Source organism: Cyphellophora attinorum (assembly GCF_001299255.1).
Source record: "Cyphellophora attinorum strain CBS 131958 chromosome Unknown Contig13, whole genome shotgun sequence".
Taxonomy (NCBI): domain Eukaryota; kingdom Fungi; phylum Ascomycota; class Eurotiomycetes; order Chaetothyriales; family Cyphellophoraceae; genus Cyphellophora; species Cyphellophora attinorum.
In genome coordinates, this window is record NW_017253241.1 from 591,876 (window position 1) to 611,278 (window position 19,403).

The window sequence follows — 19,403 nt, forward strand, 5'->3', positions numbered from 1 at the left end:
GTTCGTGGTGTTTTCAGGGAATGACTTGAAGAAGGAGCAATCGATCGATGTGTGCTCCTGCTGTCGCTTCTTACCGAGGGTATCGAACAGGCAGTCGCGAGTCAGGAATACCTTGTCATCCGGTCTCGTACCGAGCGCTGTCTAAGCCGGTTGACAAGCTAGGCATTTATGGAAGGTGCAAGGGAAGGCACCTGCTGTTTGGTGGCGTGGTGAGAACGGTCAGGAGAAAGTGCGACCGAGTTCCAGTGCTCCTGCTGTCGCTGCTTTTTTGAAGTGTTGAGAAGGCAGTCGCGAGTGAAGTCACCATGTCATCCGGTCTCGTGCAAAGCGCTGATCAGACCGGTTGACAAGTGTGTCGCTGGGATGCCACAAAGAATCACAACGGGAAAGACACAGGCGAAAGAGTACTGGTTGCATAGGGCGAGTAAGCTGGGTACATCCCGATACACTGATTTGTCTGGTATATAACTCGCACAGTGAAATCAAATCTCGCACATAGAAGGCATCAACTTCGAATAAAAATGGAGAATACCAACTCACCTTTCCCTGCACTTACCTTGCCATGAGTCAAACCAGACCGTGGTATGCCGAGGCAACACAGACGTCGTAGATATAGAAATGAGACGGGACTGACTCACCTCGTATACCTCCGTCCACCACCGTCATTGCTCGAATTTCCTCCCATGTGATAATCGCTCCCTCCTCCGCGTCTATAACCACCATTGAATCCACGGTGCCCACCGCCACCACGACCACCTCTAAAATCGCCTCGAGAATTGTTGTTGCCGCGGTATGGAGGTCCGCCACGGTTTGGAGGTCCGCCACCGCGACCTTGCGGAAAATTTGGGGCGTTCGGAGGCGGAGTTCCGTTATGCTGGCCAGCCGCGCCACCTCTTGCACCGTTCGCCCCACCGCGTGGTCTATCCGGGGCATTCGGAGGGGCATTGCCTGGGTTCTGAACAGCAGGTGGCTGGGCAGGAGGGGGATTTCTGTTGTTGCCCTGATCTTGAGCAGCATTAGCCTCAGCCATGACCGCCTGGGTCATAGCCGCAGCTGCCGCAGCTATGGTCTGTTCTGTGTTTACACGGTCAACAGCTGGGGTAATCGAGGCAATACCAGCTTGATTGGCGAGCCGGAGAGTGAGATCATTGTCCAACTGCGAGCTTAGGAAATGACCCACCCTGGCAGTCTCTCTGTCAGTTCCGTTGCCATGGAGAAGTCTGCCTAGCAGCCGAATCGCAGTAGCGACTGGCGGGTCAGCATCGAGCAGAGCTTGCAGGTCTGCGCGGATTGTCGCATCGACCTCAGCCTCAATTTCCGTGTCTTCGATGTCCCGGTTGTCTTGAGTTGTGCCTCCATTGGGATTCCCAGCGGCTGTGTTCGCAGCAGTGACCACTCTCGAGTATATCGCGGACATGTTGTTACGCTCTGACATTTGACCATTGTTGAAGCTCCGGGTCATCCCGCGATATACATCCGATACGTTTCCCTGATCGGTTGGTAGTCGTTCCTGATAAGCTTTGAAGATCTGACGCAAATTGTTGTGGTATATCCAGATCACATCCGTGTCCGGCGGTATAGGCCATGGCCCATTGAGCTGTGGTCCAGGACCTTCCCTCCATACGCCTAGCTTCAGTTTGTTCCCATCGTGTGCCTTGCTCCTTGCCCAAAATGATAGGATCTCTCGAAGTTGGGTGACCGAGTAGTGTCCGCGTTGGGAAGCGACTCTTTCAGCGTTATTGACGTTCTGTGCCAGGGCAGTGCCGTCATCCGGAACGTCATTTTCGGGCGGTATCACCTCTTCCGCAATTGTCTGCAGCTCTTGCCTTGTTGGCTGAAGATCTGGCCTTTCGGCGAATTGTGCTTTAGCGCTGTCCACGACTGCTTGTAGGTCATCATTGCGAGGAAATATGCCTTGTGGCACAATCAATCCCCATTGGTGGTTAGGAAAAGCGGCATGAAATAGGTCGTTGGACTCCTTATGGGATGCGAACTTACCACGAAAATCTAGCGGATTCAGCGTCGGGTTACGTTTCTCACGATCCTTGACCTCTCTGTCGCGTTTCTCATCAGCTAGACGCTCCCTTGCTGCTCTTACCCTCTCATGTATGGAGATGTTGTTTGCCACTGGACGCGCGTGTGGTCGGAAGAGGTTGAAACCCCGATTGTATGTGAGTATCAAGAAACGATTCGTGTCAGCCTGGTCGATAAGGGAGCCTATCTTGACGACACCCATCCCGAATGAGAACGAGTGAACCTCGTTGAGTTTTGCGCAATATGCTGGATGTAGCTTGAAAGTTCCTAGCATGCGAGCCATGACACCGGCGTTGGATCCAAGATCCAGTCCCAAGGTCAGTGCCGACCATTCTGCGTCCGAGAGTGTAACGTCTCGTATATTGATATGATCTGCCCTTTCATGCGCCGGAGGTCGTCCAGTCAGTGCGCGTCCGCCGTGGATATACAAAGGAACGCAGATCATGGTTCCAGAGGTGACCTAAATCACCACGAAATATCTCTTCTTCTCGATGACAGGGCGATGATCGTCAGCAGGTCCTGAGAGGTCGCCGAAGTACATGACGATCCCATGGTTGCGTTGGCAACGGCCATCGACGAGCCTCTCCCTGGCTTGTCTGAGGTCATCAGGTCCTAGACATCGCTCGTAGCAGTGTACCATGACAAGGTCTCCCACATTGGTCTGATCGGGGCCCAGAACAGGGATTCCAATGGTAGTGGTGTTCAGTTGTCCCAACCTCGTGTCGTCAGGTCCTTCCGACGTCAGGTAGTTCTGCTGGTTGTCAACAAGCCTAAGGGCTGCAAGGCGAGCGTGTGCTACAGGTGGCGGCTGTTCCGCAGCCTGCGTGTCTCCAATGCTGTCTTCAACAGCTTCGTCGTGATTGCCAGGCCCTCGACTTCCAGCCATCGAGGTGCCGGCATCTACCATGTCGCGCCTCTTTGTTTTCAATGGTGGTTGCCCAGCCAATGGAGCGTCGGACGCGGACCTTTTTCGACTCGTGTTAGTGTTTGCAGCATCTACCGCAGCTTCGTCAGTGATAGAATTAGGGTCAACGGCACGCTCGTTGCGAGCATTCCCACTGTCATCGTTCTGGGCTCCAATGCTGCCGTTATTATCCTGGTTCATGCTGTCTGGGATGCAGCGTTAGTTTGCACTCTATTCGGTTTGTTCTTGTGCTGGAGGCCTGGGTTGGGTATGTTGATTTGATCAGATATATTGGGCATCGAGAACGAACGTCGCATAACATGAAAGTGGCTGTCTATGAGAACAACGCTGCCCAACAAAGGCGGGCTCGTCGAGGACCTTGCCACAAAGACAGATCGGTTCGCACAAGAATCTCTTTCATCGGTCCTACATCCTGTGTGAAACCTCAATCTGAGAGCTGGCGTCGAGCGCATAACTTGCAACTGCAATATCAAGACTGTAGCTCAGAGGTTCTCATCGCAAGGTTCCTCTGGCTCGTAGCTATCGGGGCTTTACAGCTGTTTCCATGCCGGAAAGTATTGTAGTTATCGATCTTAAGACTCCTGACAAAGATGCTCTTTGTATGGGATCGATGCAAAGATAGCTTCGAGACGATGCATCCTTTGTATGCATTTAGCTTTCGGTTTTCTTTGACGCACCACCGCGAGCCAGCAGAAAGTCTTGCAATTCTTAATATGTGCTGCGAAGAAGTGAAACGCTGTTTCTGAGTCACCGCAAAATTACCACATATATCTTTGTTTTTCCAGTTATGGTTTCGACAACCCGCCGGGACCAGATACAAACAAGAAGCCGCACGAGAGAACAGGCGCACTCGACCGCCGCTTTACATACCGCGAACGACAGCCAGTCTGGAAAGCAGACGGGGAGGGGCCCCGCGGATGGCCCCCCCAGCAGTAACGTTGCAAGGGCTACTGTTGAACCAGTGCCGAACGCGATCGAGCAGCATCCGAGTGATAGCTCTGGAAACAACAGTCCGCTTTCCAGCGCACCCAGTTGCTGAGAACGCCGCAAGCACAATCCGGTGCGCTCGCACGCGATGTTGCCAGGACTGACGCCGAGAAACGAATTGCTGACCATGTCCCAGAGGCCGGCGTTCGCCGGAAAATCCTCGAATGTGCCAAAGCATTACGTGATATCGTTGACGATGCGGAGCTCTGGGATCCGATCACTGCGAAGACGATCGAAGTCAGACAAGCAGAACGCACGGCGAACACTGCCGATGCTGCCAGCCCGACGAAAGCAACTCCTTTGCGTGAAACAGCAAACAAAGAAACTCAGACTGATGTAAAGCCATCTGCTCGAGTTTCGGAGGCAATACTTGCCATCGATTCCCTCTCTCGAACGCGAGCGGTACTTGAGCTGCGTCAAGGCCACCTGAGTCGAGCGCAAGAGAAGCTTCATCGCCGCGAAGCACACCTATTGAACATGTTTAGCAAGTATACAATGAACGGCACTAATGAGCAGCACAAGCATAGCCTGACAGCAGAAGAATTGGTCAAGCGTTGTGTCGCTATAACAAGTGCTCAGAGATCTGCTGTGCAGAGGTGGGAACGAGCCAAAAAGCTGGAGGCAACAATGAGAGACATACTCAAGAGAGTACAAACCAGGGTCGATGCTCTCCACCAAAGCATTCCAGAAATGGCTCGCGCAGCATTGGCGCCAGCACCAAATCCAAATGCCGGAGAACTTCTTGCACTGGTCATGGAGAAGGCAAATAAACAAACACCTGCCTCTTTGTTTACAGATAGCCCAGATGACGAGGAGGACGAGGAAGTCCTCGACGGAGATGCTCCAGGCCAGGCCATGGCGCCACCAGCTGAGATTGCCCTTCGAAGATCTGCTATGTCGCAGCTGATCGGACGGTGCAAAGTCGCAAAAGCCAAAAGAGAAACCAGTCGGGCGTGGTCAGCAGCCTTCCTTCGTTCCAGGACGATTGAGCCTTTGCCCGGAGAGACCCAGGCCGAGCTGAATAGGAGATATCTGGAAGCTTTGCAAGTGCTGAACGAAGATGTGCGCGTGGCAGAATCCGAGTTCAGCGAAGTGGCCAGAGAAGCGCAAGACCAAGATGTTGTGTCAACGTCCTCGATGTCAGGTCGGTTTCCACTATATGACAGATACCCTGATTTCGGGGCGGCGGAAAGGCAAGCTGAAATCGATCATTCCATGCAACATACTGATTATGCTGCAATCGACGAATGGGTTCCTCGGCCGGGGACTGGCCTCAGTAACGATGTCGACCGAACGGACCTTACAGGATCAGAGTCTGGATGGTACGATGGCTTGTTGGACGTCGCACTGGGCGAAGAAGTCAATGACTGGGAGACCGACCATCGTCGCCGCAAGTACATAGACTCGTGGCAAGAAGATCCCTGGTCACTCTTTGAGCACCAGATGGAGGTCGAATGGCCAGACGCGAGGGTCGACCGGCCAGATGTGGGTAGATGGGGTCCTGATCTGGCGCCCGAAACAATCGACAGGCGCGATACAACAACGATTGTTGAGGCCGAGGATCGTGGGATCCCAGTCGAACAGCTCGAGACGCGTAGTGACCCTGGAGTAGGCGGTTCGTCAAATGGGAGCTCCGACGTTGGTGCGCGACCAAGAAGACGCGGTATGTGGGCTGCGTGTCCGCATATGTAGATGCTACATATCAGCCGCAGACTGTCATATTGTCGGAAAAGAGATGGAAAGAAGATTGCTCGAAGCAGGCAAGATAAATTTGAATGCAAGTAGGTGAACAATTACAAGGAAGTGAAGACCCCAGACCTGAAATCTGCCCGGGTGAGCAAAGCCGCTGAGACCGGTGAATCATCACGTGATCTGCTCCGATCAAAACTTATCAACACCCATCACAAGTCAAAGGTAAGTTATTTGTATGCAACCTATTGGACCAGGCTTGAATATATGACAAATGGACGACTAGCTTGAGCCACTGGCGCCTCTCAGTCCCAGCCTCAGCTATGAAGTGTCAACCCACTCCAGTGTCAACGAGAAGTTGAAGTAGGCCGTGTCCGCAACCTTCCCGACTGTGAAGTAGAAATACTCCGGGTCCAGCTGTACCTGGTTCTCGACCTGGATCTCCTCAAATATGCTTCCCCACTCAGCTGAGTCGCCAATGGCCACCCACTGCTCCCCACCGACCATTGAGCCACGCACGTTGATGGTTGTACCGTCTGAGAGACCGGTCTGAGAGCTGAAGGTAGTAGTCTGGATGTTCTGAACCACTTCATTGTTGGCGTTACCCCATGCTGTAATGCCGTCATCTGCGGTGTACTTTGGTTCGTTGTTGATCTGACTGCGGATGAGTCTGAAGGACGGTTGTGTTAGCCCAGCGTCATAGATGAGCTGTCGTTGAGAACTCACGCATAATAAGTATCGCCTGTCTCAGAGCCAACGAAAGTGAATGTTTCTCCCTCCGCCCTCTTTGTCTTAGACGGAGCGTCGGTTTCGGACCTGGTGGGCATCGCGGACACGATGCTGGCATGAGCCAGCAAGGCAGTTGACGCGAGTCTGTTGAAGTTGAGCAACATGATTGCTGGATCAGACCTTTGTCGTACGATAAGGCCCAAGTTGACACTTTCTTGATTCCTCTCACGAGATGATCATGAAGTATATATAGTCCACTCCCTACCATCTCTCCATAGATGTTCGTAGGAATGTTTACTCCATGTAGCACTTCGCATCATGAATGCTCAGTCTCCGCATAAGCGGCCCCAACGCTTACGTTCCATGGTCTCACCTCAATGTATCCGATGCCGTAAGTAGCATGCCATGAATGATCGACAGGAGCATATGGGGCATCCACGGCACGAAACATTTGATGCCTATGTAGGCAAACGACATCGTCGTGGGATCGATGCGGATATGTGTAGCGATGTTGTACTACGGTCCAAATGAGCAGATGCCTGGCCCATATTTCGTTTGAATCGTCGTTGAACCCAGGTCGTGACAGGATCTCAATTGCCATCGAACTGCGTGCGAGCACAGATCGATGATGTGCTTCATACCCTTACATGTTCCACATGACCCAGTAGGATAGTGGGTCGAACCTGTCGTGCGTACAGTCAGTAGCAGAGATCTCCTTCGATGTCATAGCACCAGATCGCCGTCAATGTGAGGCTCGGACGAAGCGGACATGTCTGTGAGATGGTATTGCCAGTCATGCCAGCGTCATGGCCATCTGTGCTGAGACCGATGCAGCGCTGTACCTGTGGCCGACTCAGATGATGGCTTGCCTAATTCCACCTTCAGGCTCCAATCGACGATTCGGTTCGTAGCCAACGGCAATTTCTCTGTTCGCATAACCTCGACGGATGCCTCGCAGCTTGGCAGCAGTGTCAAGCACACTTCATAATCTTCAGGTCTTGCTTACCTGAATGACATGTAGTTAGGGTACCGAGATACTTACGATATAAGCATTGAAAGAGCCGCATCAATCTCTGTCAGGACTAGCGTATCGCATCAATAGGCCTGGCTCGGATCTCCTCAAGAAGGGTCCGTAAAGACGGGCAACTTGTGGGGTAATAAGCTTCAACCAACGTTGTCAAAGGCAGGGGATGGAGATAGCACAAGCCTGGGCATTTGATTCGCAACATGCTACAAAGTAAGGCAAATGACGGCCAAAAATGGAACTTGAATTCATGAAAGCAAAAGGAAACACTTAGCTCGACTTACTGCATAACTCTAAACCCCCGCCTTTGTCTTCGACTTACCTCATGCGTTCATAGCAAGAATATTGACCACAATTGTGGCCGATCCAAGCTCGAACTATTGCTGTATCTCCCCATCCTCGAGGTCTGCGTCTCATTGTTGGGCATTGGGAGCATTGCTGTTGAGCGCGAGGTCTGTCATTCCCATCTGTTGGACTTGAGCAGGCGCTTGTGGTGGGTTGGGAGCCAGGTTACCCTGACCAGCGCCCACAGGTGCTGGCACGTTTGGCGCGTTGGCTGGAGCGCCTCGGTTCGCGGCGGCAGCGACGGCGGCGGCTGCAGCTGCAGCCGGGCCAGCGTTGCGAACGGCAAGCTCAGCTCGCTGTCTTTCCGAGAGCTGGACGCAAAGTTGAGCCGCAAGGTCAACGGCTTCTTGAACAATATCTTGTGCACGGGTGCTCCAGGCTTGCGGATCATTCAGAGAGTTCGCCAGTGTTTGCGCAGCTGGCTGCAGTTGATTGGGACCTGGCACGACCTGGGTCGTGGCGAGGGCCTGCACTGTCGGATCTCTGTCAGTATTCAACAACGCTGCTCCTTGGTCGGCGTTGACTGTTGCTCTCCAAGCGGCGATAATATCATTGATGTGGGTGGTATCCTGTGCCGCGTCTCGATCTGGCCCCATGGCCCAGTAAGTACTCTCGATGTTCGAGTTAGCGGCTGGTTCGCGGCCCAATCGTTTGAATATCTCCCACATATTGTTGTTGTAGATCCAGATGGTAGCGGGTCGCCGCGGTCTCCGACGATCATGATTCCGATTCTGTGGCGTCTGGGGATTGACGAGGACTGGTCCCTTTCCTCCAAAGTAAATGCCTAATCTAATTGATTGCTGAACGCCTGGGTGTAGATTCTCTTCCAGGCGAGGAGAATCGCAAGGAGGTTGGTACCAGTCAATGGATCGCCATTTGTTGGCATCCGAAATCCTTGCACGGACGTGGCCGCATGGCGCAATTGATCGATCCGTGGTTGTAGATCTGGTCTGCCCGGATACTGTTCAGCGGCACTGGTGACTATGGCTTGCAGCCCACCTTCGCTGTTGTTGTTCTGCACGAATCTTGTTCTCCATTCGCCTTGGGGAAAGTCGACGTCAAATTGATCCGCGTCCGCTTGTAAGCGATCGTTAAAGAGGTCCTCGATCTGGACTTTTGTGAGTCTGGGATTCACACGGGCTCGGTTTCGCTTCGCTTCATCTTCCTCTATGCGCCTGCCGACCACGTCAGTGGGCGGCCCGATGTCGGCAAGGTTGAGGGAGAATGCACGGAGCATAGCGTATATCTTCAGCCGTTTGAGGCATGCGGGCTCCATCTTTCCTACCTTTTTCACCCCTATTCCGTATGAAAACGCGTAAGGATGAGTTAGTTTGATGCAAGATTCAGGGTGAGGGGTGTAAGCAGTTCCAGTCACCTTCAGAGGGAAGTAGATGCCAAGGTTTTTGGTCAACCTCAAGTTTGCTTGAGCCCCAGGCTCAGTGCGTGAGTCAATGACATTGACATAATCGGGAATTTCGAAGTCCTTCTTACCGTTCAGACCTTGCCCTCCGTGGGTGTACATGGGGAGACATATCAGCGTTCCCTGCGTCCTCCTCACGATTACCATGGGCCGACTCTTTTCAATGACCGGGCGGGTGTGATGAATGATGCCATGGTTAGGCGGCACATTATAGCTCTCGAGCCTATCGTTACCGTAGAACACCGTGCCGTTGGACTTGATCTGACCATAGCACGGTGTACCGTTGTGATCCTGAATGTTGGCCTTAACCTCAATTTGAGCGGTCCTAATCGTCTCATGACCTAGGACACGGTCGTAGGCGTATACGAGAATGATGTCGCCCGGTTGAACTTCGCTGGCCACGACGGCAGCAAAGTTGGGATTGATTCCCTGGTCTCGGAGACCCTCATACCCGTCCGTGCGAACAAAGTCATATTGGTCGTCGCTAGGCTGCTCCGGCTGTTGAGCAGCCTGCCCTTGCAATGCCTGCACTCTGCCATCGACAGGCTGGCTTGAATCCGCTGGCTGTGGAGTGCCGCCGGTGGCCATCACAGTATCGTCGTTCAATCTGTTCTCACCTGCTGTTTCGCCGTCTCCACTCTGCCGCCTCTTACCTCCACCATCCTCCGGGTCAGCTACTTGTCCGATTGATCGTCGACGGCCTGGGCGCGCCGCTCCCGGCGTATCGTCAGAACCAGCGCCCGCAGCTAGATTCGGGGCGTTGTTGTCAGCACCTTGGAGCTGCGCTGCTCCGTCTACTTCGCCGTCTTCGAAAGCGGAGCCTGCGGCTGGATCAAATACACTTCCGTCGTATCGGGAGGTGTATGGGTCATACGGGTTTGGATTTCCTTCTTGTTCAGCCATTGTCGAATGTCGATGTGCGCTTTCTGATGATAGTTGATATCGTATGGCAAGGCCAGACACCTACCATGACTTCTTAAACAACCGGGCCGAGCTGAGTCGATGGCTCACAGGGACAAAGACCGCTACAAAGCGGCTGCTGAAATTATACGCAACAAAGTGATGCCACGCATTGTTTCGTCAATTTCATCATACAATCGCCCAAGATTGTGATCAAGAAATCGTCGTCGAAGTCCTTAATGTACCAAGACACAGTGTTGCCGACATTGTCAACCACATCTGACGTTTGTATTCATCTTCTCCAGCTTAGCAGACAGCCTGATAGAGCGCAGGGATGAGCTGGCCGCTGCATTTCTGTTTGAGTATCGACAAAGGACTCGACACAAAGACATGAATATCGATGTCCGCATCGTTGTCAAATTTGCTATACATAGAACCGCTTCCGCGCTTTGTTGGTCCAAATCGATTTCGTTTACGCAATTGAGTCACTTGATGTTCCGCGCGGCATACCTCAGTGTGAACCGCCACAAGAGTGAAAGAGCATTCGGCAAAGCAACCAGATTTTCGATATACAACTTATAAGCATGTTTGGAACTAGAGCTCAAGTGCGGAGACGCTTGCAGACATCGCAAGTCGTAAGTTTCCAGCAAAGCTCTGAGCTGTCGTCCGTGGCAGATACTATGAGTCTGTTAGAAATGGAACGGGAGCTATACGGACCGAACGGACTGTGCAGAGATGTTTACACGACAGACTCTGGTGCGAGTGTCGATATCAGGCCCACAGAATTGGAATCATTGACTGGGTCGAGAACAGAAAACCTAGGTAACACCGAAGATGATAGGCCCCGGGCCTTGGCGCCATTTTCTGAGACTGAAATCCAATCCATGGACGACAAGGCGGTACAGACCTTTGTTGACACCTCCGAGACGGTCAACGTAGCAATATCTGCTATCACGATGCTTCCTAGCCTGGTGGCCGGTGTGGAGTTGCGTAAGGTCCACCTCAGCAGAGCACAGGAAAGGTTGCGCACTCGTGAGGACAATGTATGGAGGTTATACAACAGAAGACCCAACAGCAAAATCGAACGGCGTCCAGGGTTCCATACATCGGATATGCTCAGGCTGTGGCCACCCCGGACACCAAGAGAGAGAAATGTCGTCGAAAGATGGGAACGAGCCAAAGAGATGTTATCGATCGTTCAGGAGTGCCTGCAAGCCGTCGAATCCGATCTGAAGGAATCATTGAAGACACTCGGCGACAAGGTAGCTGCAGCGTTTTCAGAGCTTCTAGACCTCTACGTAGAGGAAGATGCCGACGACCTGAAAGCCGCTTTGCTGATGGTTGCTGAAGAGAATCTCCCTGAATCGCTCAAAGTCGAGGACGAGCCTCTGCAGAGCGAAGACGGTCAAATGCGCGACGTGGCAGATGCACTGGAAAAGCCGACTCCGGATGACATAGGCCGGAGGCGGCTGGCTCTCCAAGATCTCGTGGAGCAATGCGACGCAGCAAAGACTCAGCGGACGGCAGCAAGGACGGCCCTGAACAACTTCTTCAAGCAAGGCCGTCGCGTGGATCCTATTCCAGGAGAAAGCACGGACGACCGGAACTTCAGAGCATTGAAGACAATGCGTGACCTAACGCAGAAGGCACAAGATGCCGAGTCCGAGTACAGTAAGATCGCAGAAAGAGCGGCCAAGGAAGATGCTAGGTCGTCCGAATCCATGTCCGGACACTTTCCAATGTACCATGCATACCCAAACCACCGGCAAGAGGAGGCCGAGGCCGAGGGACGCCAGACTCTTGCCAACGCCGACTTTGACGCCATCGCAGACTGGAAAGAGTTGGTCAGACAACAAGCGACCGCCGCAGACCCGGAGAAGTTGCCAATCCAATGGCATCAGCGTGAGCATTCAAGGTCCTCTATGGCCAGCACAATCCGTCTCAACGAGGAGATCAACCACAAGAATTATAGCCATCGTGGGAAGCGAATGATCGCGGCCTGGACCGAGAAAGGTCTGCGGTCATACGACGACCTAATAGACAGCTGGCCAGACGAGATTATCGAACGTCCTCAAAGAGCCTCGCCAGACCATCAGCGGTATGTCTCCGTCGCGGTTCAGACAGATGCCACACCACCAGGAACACCTGCCAGCTCAGACAGGAAGAGCGATTCATACTTCACCCCTCCAGAAAGCACATCAAGCACTGACACGTCGACAGCTTCCTCGCCATATGGCTCGATGCGCTCCGGCGCGTCTGCGGGAAATGTCTGGTCAGACATTCAACGCGCCTCAGACGTGGGTTCTGCAGATATGCCTGGACGGGATTCTTGTTGTTATGAGTTGTTGTAAGTTGCTGCTCTCTCTGCTGCGGTTGATATAATCTCATACACAGTATACCTCATTGTCGATAAGAGAAGGGAAGAAGGAAAGAACGATGGGGCAAGGTAGGTGATAGATACAAGACTGAGTTGAATGACATTATCACGAAGTTCAAGTACGCCAAGTGCTGCCCCAAATCCAGTTCCAGGCGAAATTGCTTGGCGCGACTCAGGTGTAACTGCCTTGTCTGCTTCAAGTGCACATGCGCGCAGGTAGCATGGATGAAATCTTATCTTTCACTTGCGTTCATTCTGCTTCAGATGTAGCTCGAGAGACATAAGCATAGATTCAGTTTAAGCAGGAAGGCTGTAAGTCTTCACGATCTCGACAAGCAGTGCCCTTTCCCTTTCCTCCTCAAATATCTCCGCATGATTCAGACCAGGCAAGTATACTACCTCGAGTCCCTCCTTCCCAGTCCACTTTCGCTCCTTCCACTTTCCATCCATCCGCTCTGCCATCGACTGGCGATACCACTTCCCATCACTACCTCCATCCTTTCCCCTGCTTCGCGTCAAGTACGCCCCAGTGGTCTCAACATCAGTAATAATATCCTTCCCACTCAGCAACACAGTCACTCGCCCGGCCTCCCTGTACTTTTTCCCTCTTCCCTCAACACCCTGCCTCCACAGACTGCTCTCCTGCCATCGAAAACGCCTCGTCATACATCTCCCCACATCCGGGTCCATGCTCGCGAAATACCACAACTGCCACTCGCTGGCGCTCTTCGGCTTCCTGCGCAGAAAATTAAATGCTACGTCCGGCGGGTGGAAGCTGAAGCACACTGGGTCTGCAAAGATCAGTGGCCCGAACTTTTCTCGACTCCCGATATCGTAAAGCAGGTGTGACGCTATGACAGAGCCATAACTGTGCGTGAGTAAGACTGGTCTCCGGTGCTGCCATCCGTGATATTCGAGGATCTGATTGATTTCGGCCACAATTTGCAAAGGTGCAGGCAAGGCATTGGTGATGCGGCTGCAAACCTGATTGACCTCAAGACAGATGATGCCTATGCCATGAGCGCGACAGTGCGGCAGCAGCGCCCGGAGAAAAGGCAAGTAGAAGTGCAAACCCACCCCAACACCATGCACGAACATGACCGGTTGGTGCTTCGGATCCTTCGATGTGTGTGGCAGCATCCAGTATGTGAATGTCTCCGACGGCGCGCTGTTGCTCGATAGTAGCACGACTGGCCGCAGTGGAAAGCTCTTGAAGAAGGTCCACCTCGAAGGCCGGTAGAAGCGAAACCCGTACATCCACAGCATCACACATGCAAGAGTATCCGCAGAGCCGATAAAGAGAACATACCACAGCAGCGGCCGATGCACGAATACCACCGGCTCATGCGTCACCGCCATGAACGAACGACCCGATCTTCCTTCTCGAAACCGATGGCCCAGGACCTCCTCCGTGTAACTCAGATAGTCGTTGACCTCATCCTCGTCAACGACGACATCACCCCCACCATCATCACCGCCATCGTCGCCATGACCAGCCTCTTTCCTCTTCGAAAAGACACCCCAAAGCCGCCACCGCAACCAGTCCCTCACATCCTCACTTCGCAACACCTTCACTGACAGACCGCAGAAATACCCCTCCAGATACCGCCTTGGCTCCGGCGTCGCATCCCACGTTCGTTCCAGCACCTCCCTACGCTCCTGCGCTGTCTTCAGCGGCGAAGGCGCTGGCGCGGCGCGGTTGAGGATGTAGCTCCGCGGTAGGGCGAAGAGGAGGTAGAAGGCTGCTTCAAGGGCGAGGTAGATGTCGGGCAGTAATACATATGGGGGCCCGAAGGTGTTGTTGTTCTTGTAAGTATCGTAAGAAGCGAAGTTGAGGAGGTGCGAGAGGCGAAAGAGTGTGTAGATGATGCTAGATGGGGCGATGAGGCGGAGGACGAGGATGCCGAGTCGGATGAGGAGGGTATTGAGGGGGCCATCTTTGAGCATGCTGAGCGGAATTGTGGACGGTTCGGTCAAGTTGGGAGATCGTTGGTCTTTCGTGTTCGATGAGTAGGACGAGTTGAAATCGAGGATTGAATGTCGTCAGTGGCTGAGACTGTTCCTTCTGTCAGGCGCAGAGGGAAGCGCGTCTTTGACTTCTAGTTGTGGTGACTGTAATCATGGGTCAGTTTTCGAAGAAGGTCTGTGTTCCAACCTGGGCATAGAAGTGTTTGTGCCAGTCATGGAAGGACTGGCTGGCTGCAAATGTCGTGTTGATTTTCTGAATGTAGAAGCTCTGGCTCGGTAACCGTGATTGTACACTTTTCGATCGCTTTACTGTACACCTCTTATGCATGGCCGTCTCGATGTCGATAGTGCCCACGAATCCTTTCGAATTCTCAAAGATTAACCAACCGTCCCGGTCTGTACACTGCAGTCGAAGCAGTTGCATACCCGGCCCCAAACCATCTCCCCAACCCTCTCGCAATCAATTGGCAGCTTTAGTCAACCTCAACCTTCGCACCCAACCCCTCCATCGTCGCCTTGATCTTCTCCGCCTCATCCTTTACCGCTCCTTCCTTCAGTATCTTCGGCGCAGCTGTCGTTTCAACATTAGCACACGTCCATCATCACCACCACCACCAGCTCCCTTCCCCTCCCCCGTCACCAATCCACATCTTCCCCCAACGACAGCGTAAGGTAGTAGGTACTCACCTCAACAAATTTCTTACTCTCAACCAAACTCAGCCCCAACAGCGCTTTCACCTCCTTGATCACCTTCGCCTTTGCGCCCGCGTCAAAGCTCACCAGCTTGACATTGAACAAACTCTTTTCTGCGGCTGCGGGTGCGGCTGCCTCTTCCTCCTCTACCGGTGCGGCGGCAGCGGCACCGGGCGCGCCGCCTCCTGCTGCTGCGGGGGGTGCGAAGGATATGTCTGGGATGTTGAGGCGTGCCTGCATCCGGAAAACGTGTCAGCATTGAGTACACTATTCTGTTGAGTTCGGCGAGCACTCCAGTATTGCGACGCAGTACACATATAGACCGTCTCCTCAGGCAGGACCTCGAGAAGTATCACTCGCAGGAAACGCACCTTCAAACTGCTAACCAGATCCGCCGTTTCCAGTAACGTCAACGTGCTGATCTGATCCACTATCCCAGCAATCTTCGGGCTGACTTGCGCTGCGGCGGCATCTGTGCTCTGCCACCGTCGACCAGTCGGTGTTCTTCTCTGCTGTAATGAGGAGTGCGACATGCGAAGGCACTGTGATGAAAGGGAACGTTTCGAATGGCTGCCGGTGGACAGGCGTGTGCAGCTTCGGGACAGCATCCTAGCGGACGTCGAGGTCGCCATCGCGACTTCCGGTTCTGAAACGAGTGTAGAAGAGAAGGCGGCAGTTGACTGCTGGGCTGTTGCTGCTGCTGCTGCTTCACGAGGTTCAAAAGTTCGTGATGCATTCGAGCTCGGAAAGTGCATTTTGGTCAAATGGAGTAGGCTAGCCGAGACCGGATATTTTTTCCGTTGCGCACCTAGGAGACTTCAGCACTCATGTCAGTCTACAGGCAAGTCAGACGGAACAGCATGAAGGGATCAGGACAAGAACGAATTATTCATATTCGCTCAGACTATTTCTGATAGTCTGCAAGGCCGTAATCGGCCTATCTTAGATCGCTTCTTTGAGTCCGTGCGCAGGCACCATCTTGCCCTCTAAAGATATGCTCCTATCGCTTCGTACGCCGTGTCAGATGCAAAGATGGCATCGCAGCCAAAGAAAGCTGTGCCCAAGTCACCAAAGTGTCTTGATGATCTCTCCCACCTCCCATGCCCGATTGTTACGACGTGCTTTCGTCCCCTTTTTCTTCCCTTTCCGCAGCGACGGACCTTCATCAACGAACTTCTAGTGCGGCGCGTTCTCGAAATGCATATTTCCAGCAGCATCACTGTGCAGTTCCGCAACTGGCAATTCCTCCTCATCGTCATCTCCATCACCTTGAAGGTCGGTGACAGCGACGTCGTAGCTCGGTGGTGGCGCGCTTTCCCTCATCATCCTCATCCGCGTATCGCCGTCCTCGTCGTGGTAATCTTCGTCTTGAATACCTCCCGAGTACAGCGGGACATCCATCATCTCGGCCGGGCTGCTGGGCCTCGGTGAGCTGTCAGCATCGCCTCCGCCTTGAGCCCTGATGCTGTCATCTGACCCGTCGGAGATGTTACCAAGATCGTGGCTGGTGCTATCGAGGTTTTCGAAGCTCCAAAGAGGCTGATCGCTGAGCTGTGGACCATAGCTGGTATCGATACTTGGAATAGGCTCCTCATCATCGCCCCCGATCCTCATCATCTGAGTGTCCGTGTCGACTAATGGATCGTGACTTCCGTCCTCCAGCCCACCACCTCCCGAATGGTGAACTGCTCCGACTCCTCCAAGCCCCGACGACCCAGCTTGCTGGTGGGAGGAACCGCCGAGGCGCCGACCATTTCCCGCAGTCTTGTCCTGAGAATGTGATGATCCATCAGAGTCGTGCTCTTCGTCCACATCCAAGATCTCTTCTAGCTTCGGTCCGCCTAAAGGGTAGTCGCCGCGACGACGATAGATGAGGAAGTAGGCGCTTGAGGCGACGACGTGCTCTGTAGAGCGCTTGGAGACATGGCCGTCGTTGAACTCGTACCACTCGTTGTTAGCAAAGTTCTTGGCATATGCTGTGTAGTGGCCGCCACCGAGTCCGCCGTAGTGGTTGTCGACCGCTATCAAGTCGTAGATCATGACCTTTCCTTCAGCGTCGAGGACATACTTGGTCATGTCCAGACCTTCCACGGGATACTCGACATTCAACTCAAGCTTGTCTCGCAGATTGCGCCCAGAGCTGAACCGCTTCAGGTGCATGATGAGGACGTCGGGAATCTTCCACAGTTCGAATTTCTTCTCCGCTCTGCGGTGTTCCTTGCAGCGAGGACAATACCATGAGTTCTGTTCGGAAAGAATCTCGGCCTTGTCGAATTCGTTTAAGCAATCCTCCAGCGTGACACCTTCTCTCTTTCGCCGATCGCGCACACTTCGCTTCTTCACCAAGGCAGCATCTTCGACAACCTCCGCGACATCCCAAGTGCATGTGCCTCTTGAATCCGTGTCGTCGTACTTTTTGGCACCGAAGAGACCGTCCTGCGTGTCGAAATCCCAGTCGCAAACAATAGCTTCTCCTGGCCGGATAAGCATTTCACGTTCTTCCTCGGTCGCAGGCATAGGCTGCTGCACCGGTGGCCGCGGTGGCTTTGATTTGTTCCATCGACTGTTTTCGCGACTGTTCCCATTTCTTCGCTTATTCTTCTTGCCATACACGCGCTGTGCCTTCCTGTTGTGCTTGTCGCGATTCGCTCCCTTGAAGTTATTGAACATTGGTGCGACATCTTCATCATCAGTAGGTCTCAATGGATCAGGACTAGCGTCTTCAACGTGATCTATGCTTGCCTCGCTCTCAGCCGTTGACTCGTCAGCGTTGGATTCCGCGGACCCTGTACTGGATGGTGAAGGACTACGCGACTCGGCGGGCACGCGAGTCTTGATGTCGACCACCTCATCTTGCTCATTGATGTTGTTCCAACCGGTCGGACTACCCTCGCCGGTGTACTTTACGCCGATACTGAACATTCGCCGGAGGTAGTCTGGAATAGGATCGCTGCCGTTGACGATGCCTTCAAGCGAGATGTTGGAGTCAGCAGTAGGTGCGACCGATTCTCCTCGCATAGAGACATCAACAAAACCGTCGTCTGTGGAGGGCGCGACTGAACTTGTGCTCTGATCACTAACCATAACAGCGTCGGAGCTGTCAGTCTGTTCGGCCACCTCCAGGAGATCCCGAGTCGTCATGCCAGCTACTTTGCCGATGAGTTTGCGAAGTATGGCATCGTGGGACTTATTCGTCTCTCGATCGATGACGATGTAGCTCGCGTATCCGAAGAATTCTCGCGGTGAGAGACGTCCCCCTTGTGACGGCCGATTCTTAAATGTTCGATGGAAGACTGGGACCATCAGTTTATCCGCTTTCGGACTTGCCGGATCAGCGACTTCCTCAGTTTCGGTGTTGGCTGAGAATGTACTGTAAATCTGCTTCTTGTTGGGATTGTAATTCGTAGGGACATCCTCCAATTCGTAGAAACCAACGATATCAGAACCGAGATTGATCCCAGCTTCTGCAATAGAGATTGGGTTGTCGAAGATTTTGTAGTACTTATATTTGTACGCCTCGGCCATGACTAGACGCTGGGGATCGGCCCCGACTCTCTTCGAGACAAATTCTTTCAAACCTGAGACGGCTGTGACTTTGTCGACTTCGACATCAATGACTTTGGGGCGGCCATGGACCGGCACGAAGTAACAGTTCTTCTGCCAAGTGGTCTCGATCGGCAGTTGTAACGTCAAGTTAACGAAGGGATCGAATATGATGCTGACCTTGTCGCATACCGGACATGTCAATGTTGACTTGTACATGCCAGCGAACAGATCAGTAATTACTGAGTCATTACGAGCTTTGTAGTCGGCCCAATTGCGGTCCGCAAACTCTTGCAGAGCTTGTGCGTCCGTGACCATCTCATCTGTTGAATCCGGTCGCTCAATGTAAGGCTTCTTGACGATTCTGTTGAGATCTTCGGCGAGACCATTAAGTAGGAATAGCAGGAACTCTTGCGAATCTTGTTGCCCATAACCGGAGAAGCTTGCATTGAAGCGACCGACAGTATTCTTGAACTCTCGTGGAGTGTAGGCAGATCCTGGTTCGTTATAGATGCCCTTGATGAGGTTGAAGTAGGCTTTGGCGACTTGACCATTGTGGCCGAGAGGGTTGTCATGGTTGACCTCTTCCTTCCATGAATTGCCAAGAAAGTATTGAGTCAACTCTTGCACGGCTCGAATGCTTTGAAGCCCCGAGTTCATATAACAAGTATTGCCAAGGTTGGTGAGACCTACGAGGCCTTTTGGTCGACCTTCTCTCCTCGTGCGGCCTCGAGTTGTCATTCCTGGCGATGGACTCGAGCGACCACTT

At 53.1% G+C, this 19,403-nt stretch overlaps 10 protein-coding genes across 10 annotated transcripts; 2 read left to right on the plus strand and 8 right to left on the minus strand.

Annotated features, from left to right (window-relative positions):
- Positions 1-634: 634 nt before the first annotated feature.
- AB675_11468 (uncharacterized protein) lies at positions 635-2,317 on the minus strand (the record flags this gene model as incomplete). The annotated part of the gene is made up of 1 exon (XM_018140317.1): positions 635-2,317. The coding sequence occupies one exon, from the start codon at positions 2,315-2,317 to the stop codon at positions 635-637; it is 1,683 nt and encodes a 560-aa protein (XP_017999878.1).
- A 177-nt stretch (positions 2,318-2,494) lies between these two features.
- Positions 2,495-3,139, minus strand: AB675_11469 (uncharacterized protein; the record flags this gene model as incomplete). Its single annotated transcript, XM_018140318.1, has 1 exon — positions 2,495-3,139. The coding sequence occupies one exon, from the start codon at positions 3,137-3,139 to the stop codon at positions 2,495-2,497; it is 645 nt and encodes a 214-aa protein (XP_017999828.1).
- A 607-nt stretch (positions 3,140-3,746) lies between these two features.
- Positions 3,747-5,638, plus strand: AB675_11470 (uncharacterized protein; the record flags this gene model as incomplete). Its single annotated transcript, XM_018140320.1, has 2 exons — positions 3,747-3,969; positions 4,083-5,638. 2 exons carry the CDS (start codon positions 3,747-3,749, stop codon positions 5,636-5,638), a joined length of 1,779 nt encoding a protein of 592 aa, XP_018000127.1.
- Positions 5,639-5,956: 318 nt separating this feature from the next.
- Positions 5,957-6,462, minus strand: AB675_11471 (uncharacterized protein; the record flags this gene model as incomplete). The annotated part of the gene is made up of 2 exons (XM_018140321.1): positions 5,957-6,305; positions 6,362-6,462. 2 exons carry the CDS (start codon positions 6,460-6,462, stop codon positions 5,957-5,959), a joined length of 450 nt encoding a protein of 149 aa, XP_017999981.1.
- Positions 6,463-7,801: 1,339 nt separating this feature from the next.
- AB675_11472 (uncharacterized protein) lies at positions 7,802-8,401 on the minus strand (the record flags this gene model as incomplete). The annotated part of the gene is made up of 1 exon (XM_018140322.1): positions 7,802-8,401. One exon carries the CDS (start codon positions 8,399-8,401, stop codon positions 7,802-7,804), a length of 600 nt encoding a protein of 199 aa, XP_018000032.1.
- Positions 8,402-8,517: 116 nt separating this feature from the next.
- AB675_11473 (uncharacterized protein) lies at positions 8,518-10,056 on the minus strand (the record flags this gene model as incomplete). The annotated part of the gene is made up of 1 exon (XM_018140323.1): positions 8,518-10,056. The coding sequence occupies one exon, from the start codon at positions 10,054-10,056 to the stop codon at positions 8,518-8,520; it is 1,539 nt and encodes a 512-aa protein (XP_017999884.1).
- An 881-nt stretch (positions 10,057-10,937) lies between these two features.
- Positions 10,938-12,404, plus strand: AB675_11474 (uncharacterized protein; the record flags this gene model as incomplete). Its single annotated transcript, XM_018140324.1, has 1 exon — positions 10,938-12,404. The coding sequence occupies one exon, from the start codon at positions 10,938-10,940 to the stop codon at positions 12,402-12,404; it is 1,467 nt and encodes a 488-aa protein (XP_017999988.1).
- A 323-nt stretch (positions 12,405-12,727) lies between these two features.
- On the minus strand, positions 12,728-14,377 carry AB675_11475 (uncharacterized protein; the record flags this gene model as incomplete). Its single annotated transcript, XM_018140325.1, has 1 exon — positions 12,728-14,377. One exon carries the CDS (start codon positions 14,375-14,377, stop codon positions 12,728-12,730), a length of 1,650 nt encoding a protein of 549 aa, XP_017999840.1.
- Positions 14,378-14,871: 494 nt separating this feature from the next.
- AB675_11476 (54S ribosomal protein L12, mitochondrial) lies at positions 14,872-15,624 on the minus strand (the record flags this gene model as incomplete). The annotated part of the gene is made up of 3 exons (XM_018140326.1): positions 14,872-14,969; positions 15,103-15,325; positions 15,463-15,624. 3 exons carry the CDS (start codon positions 15,622-15,624, stop codon positions 14,872-14,874), a joined length of 483 nt encoding a protein of 160 aa, XP_017999841.1.
- Positions 15,625-16,267: 643 nt separating this feature from the next.
- On the minus strand, positions 16,268-19,375 carry AB675_11477 (putative ubiquitin carboxyl-terminal hydrolase 12; the record flags this gene model as incomplete). The annotated part of the gene is made up of 1 exon (XM_018140327.1): positions 16,268-19,375. One exon carries the CDS (start codon positions 19,373-19,375, stop codon positions 16,268-16,270), a length of 3,108 nt encoding a protein of 1,035 aa, XP_018000080.1.
- Between the last annotated feature and the right edge of the window lie 28 nt (positions 19,376-19,403).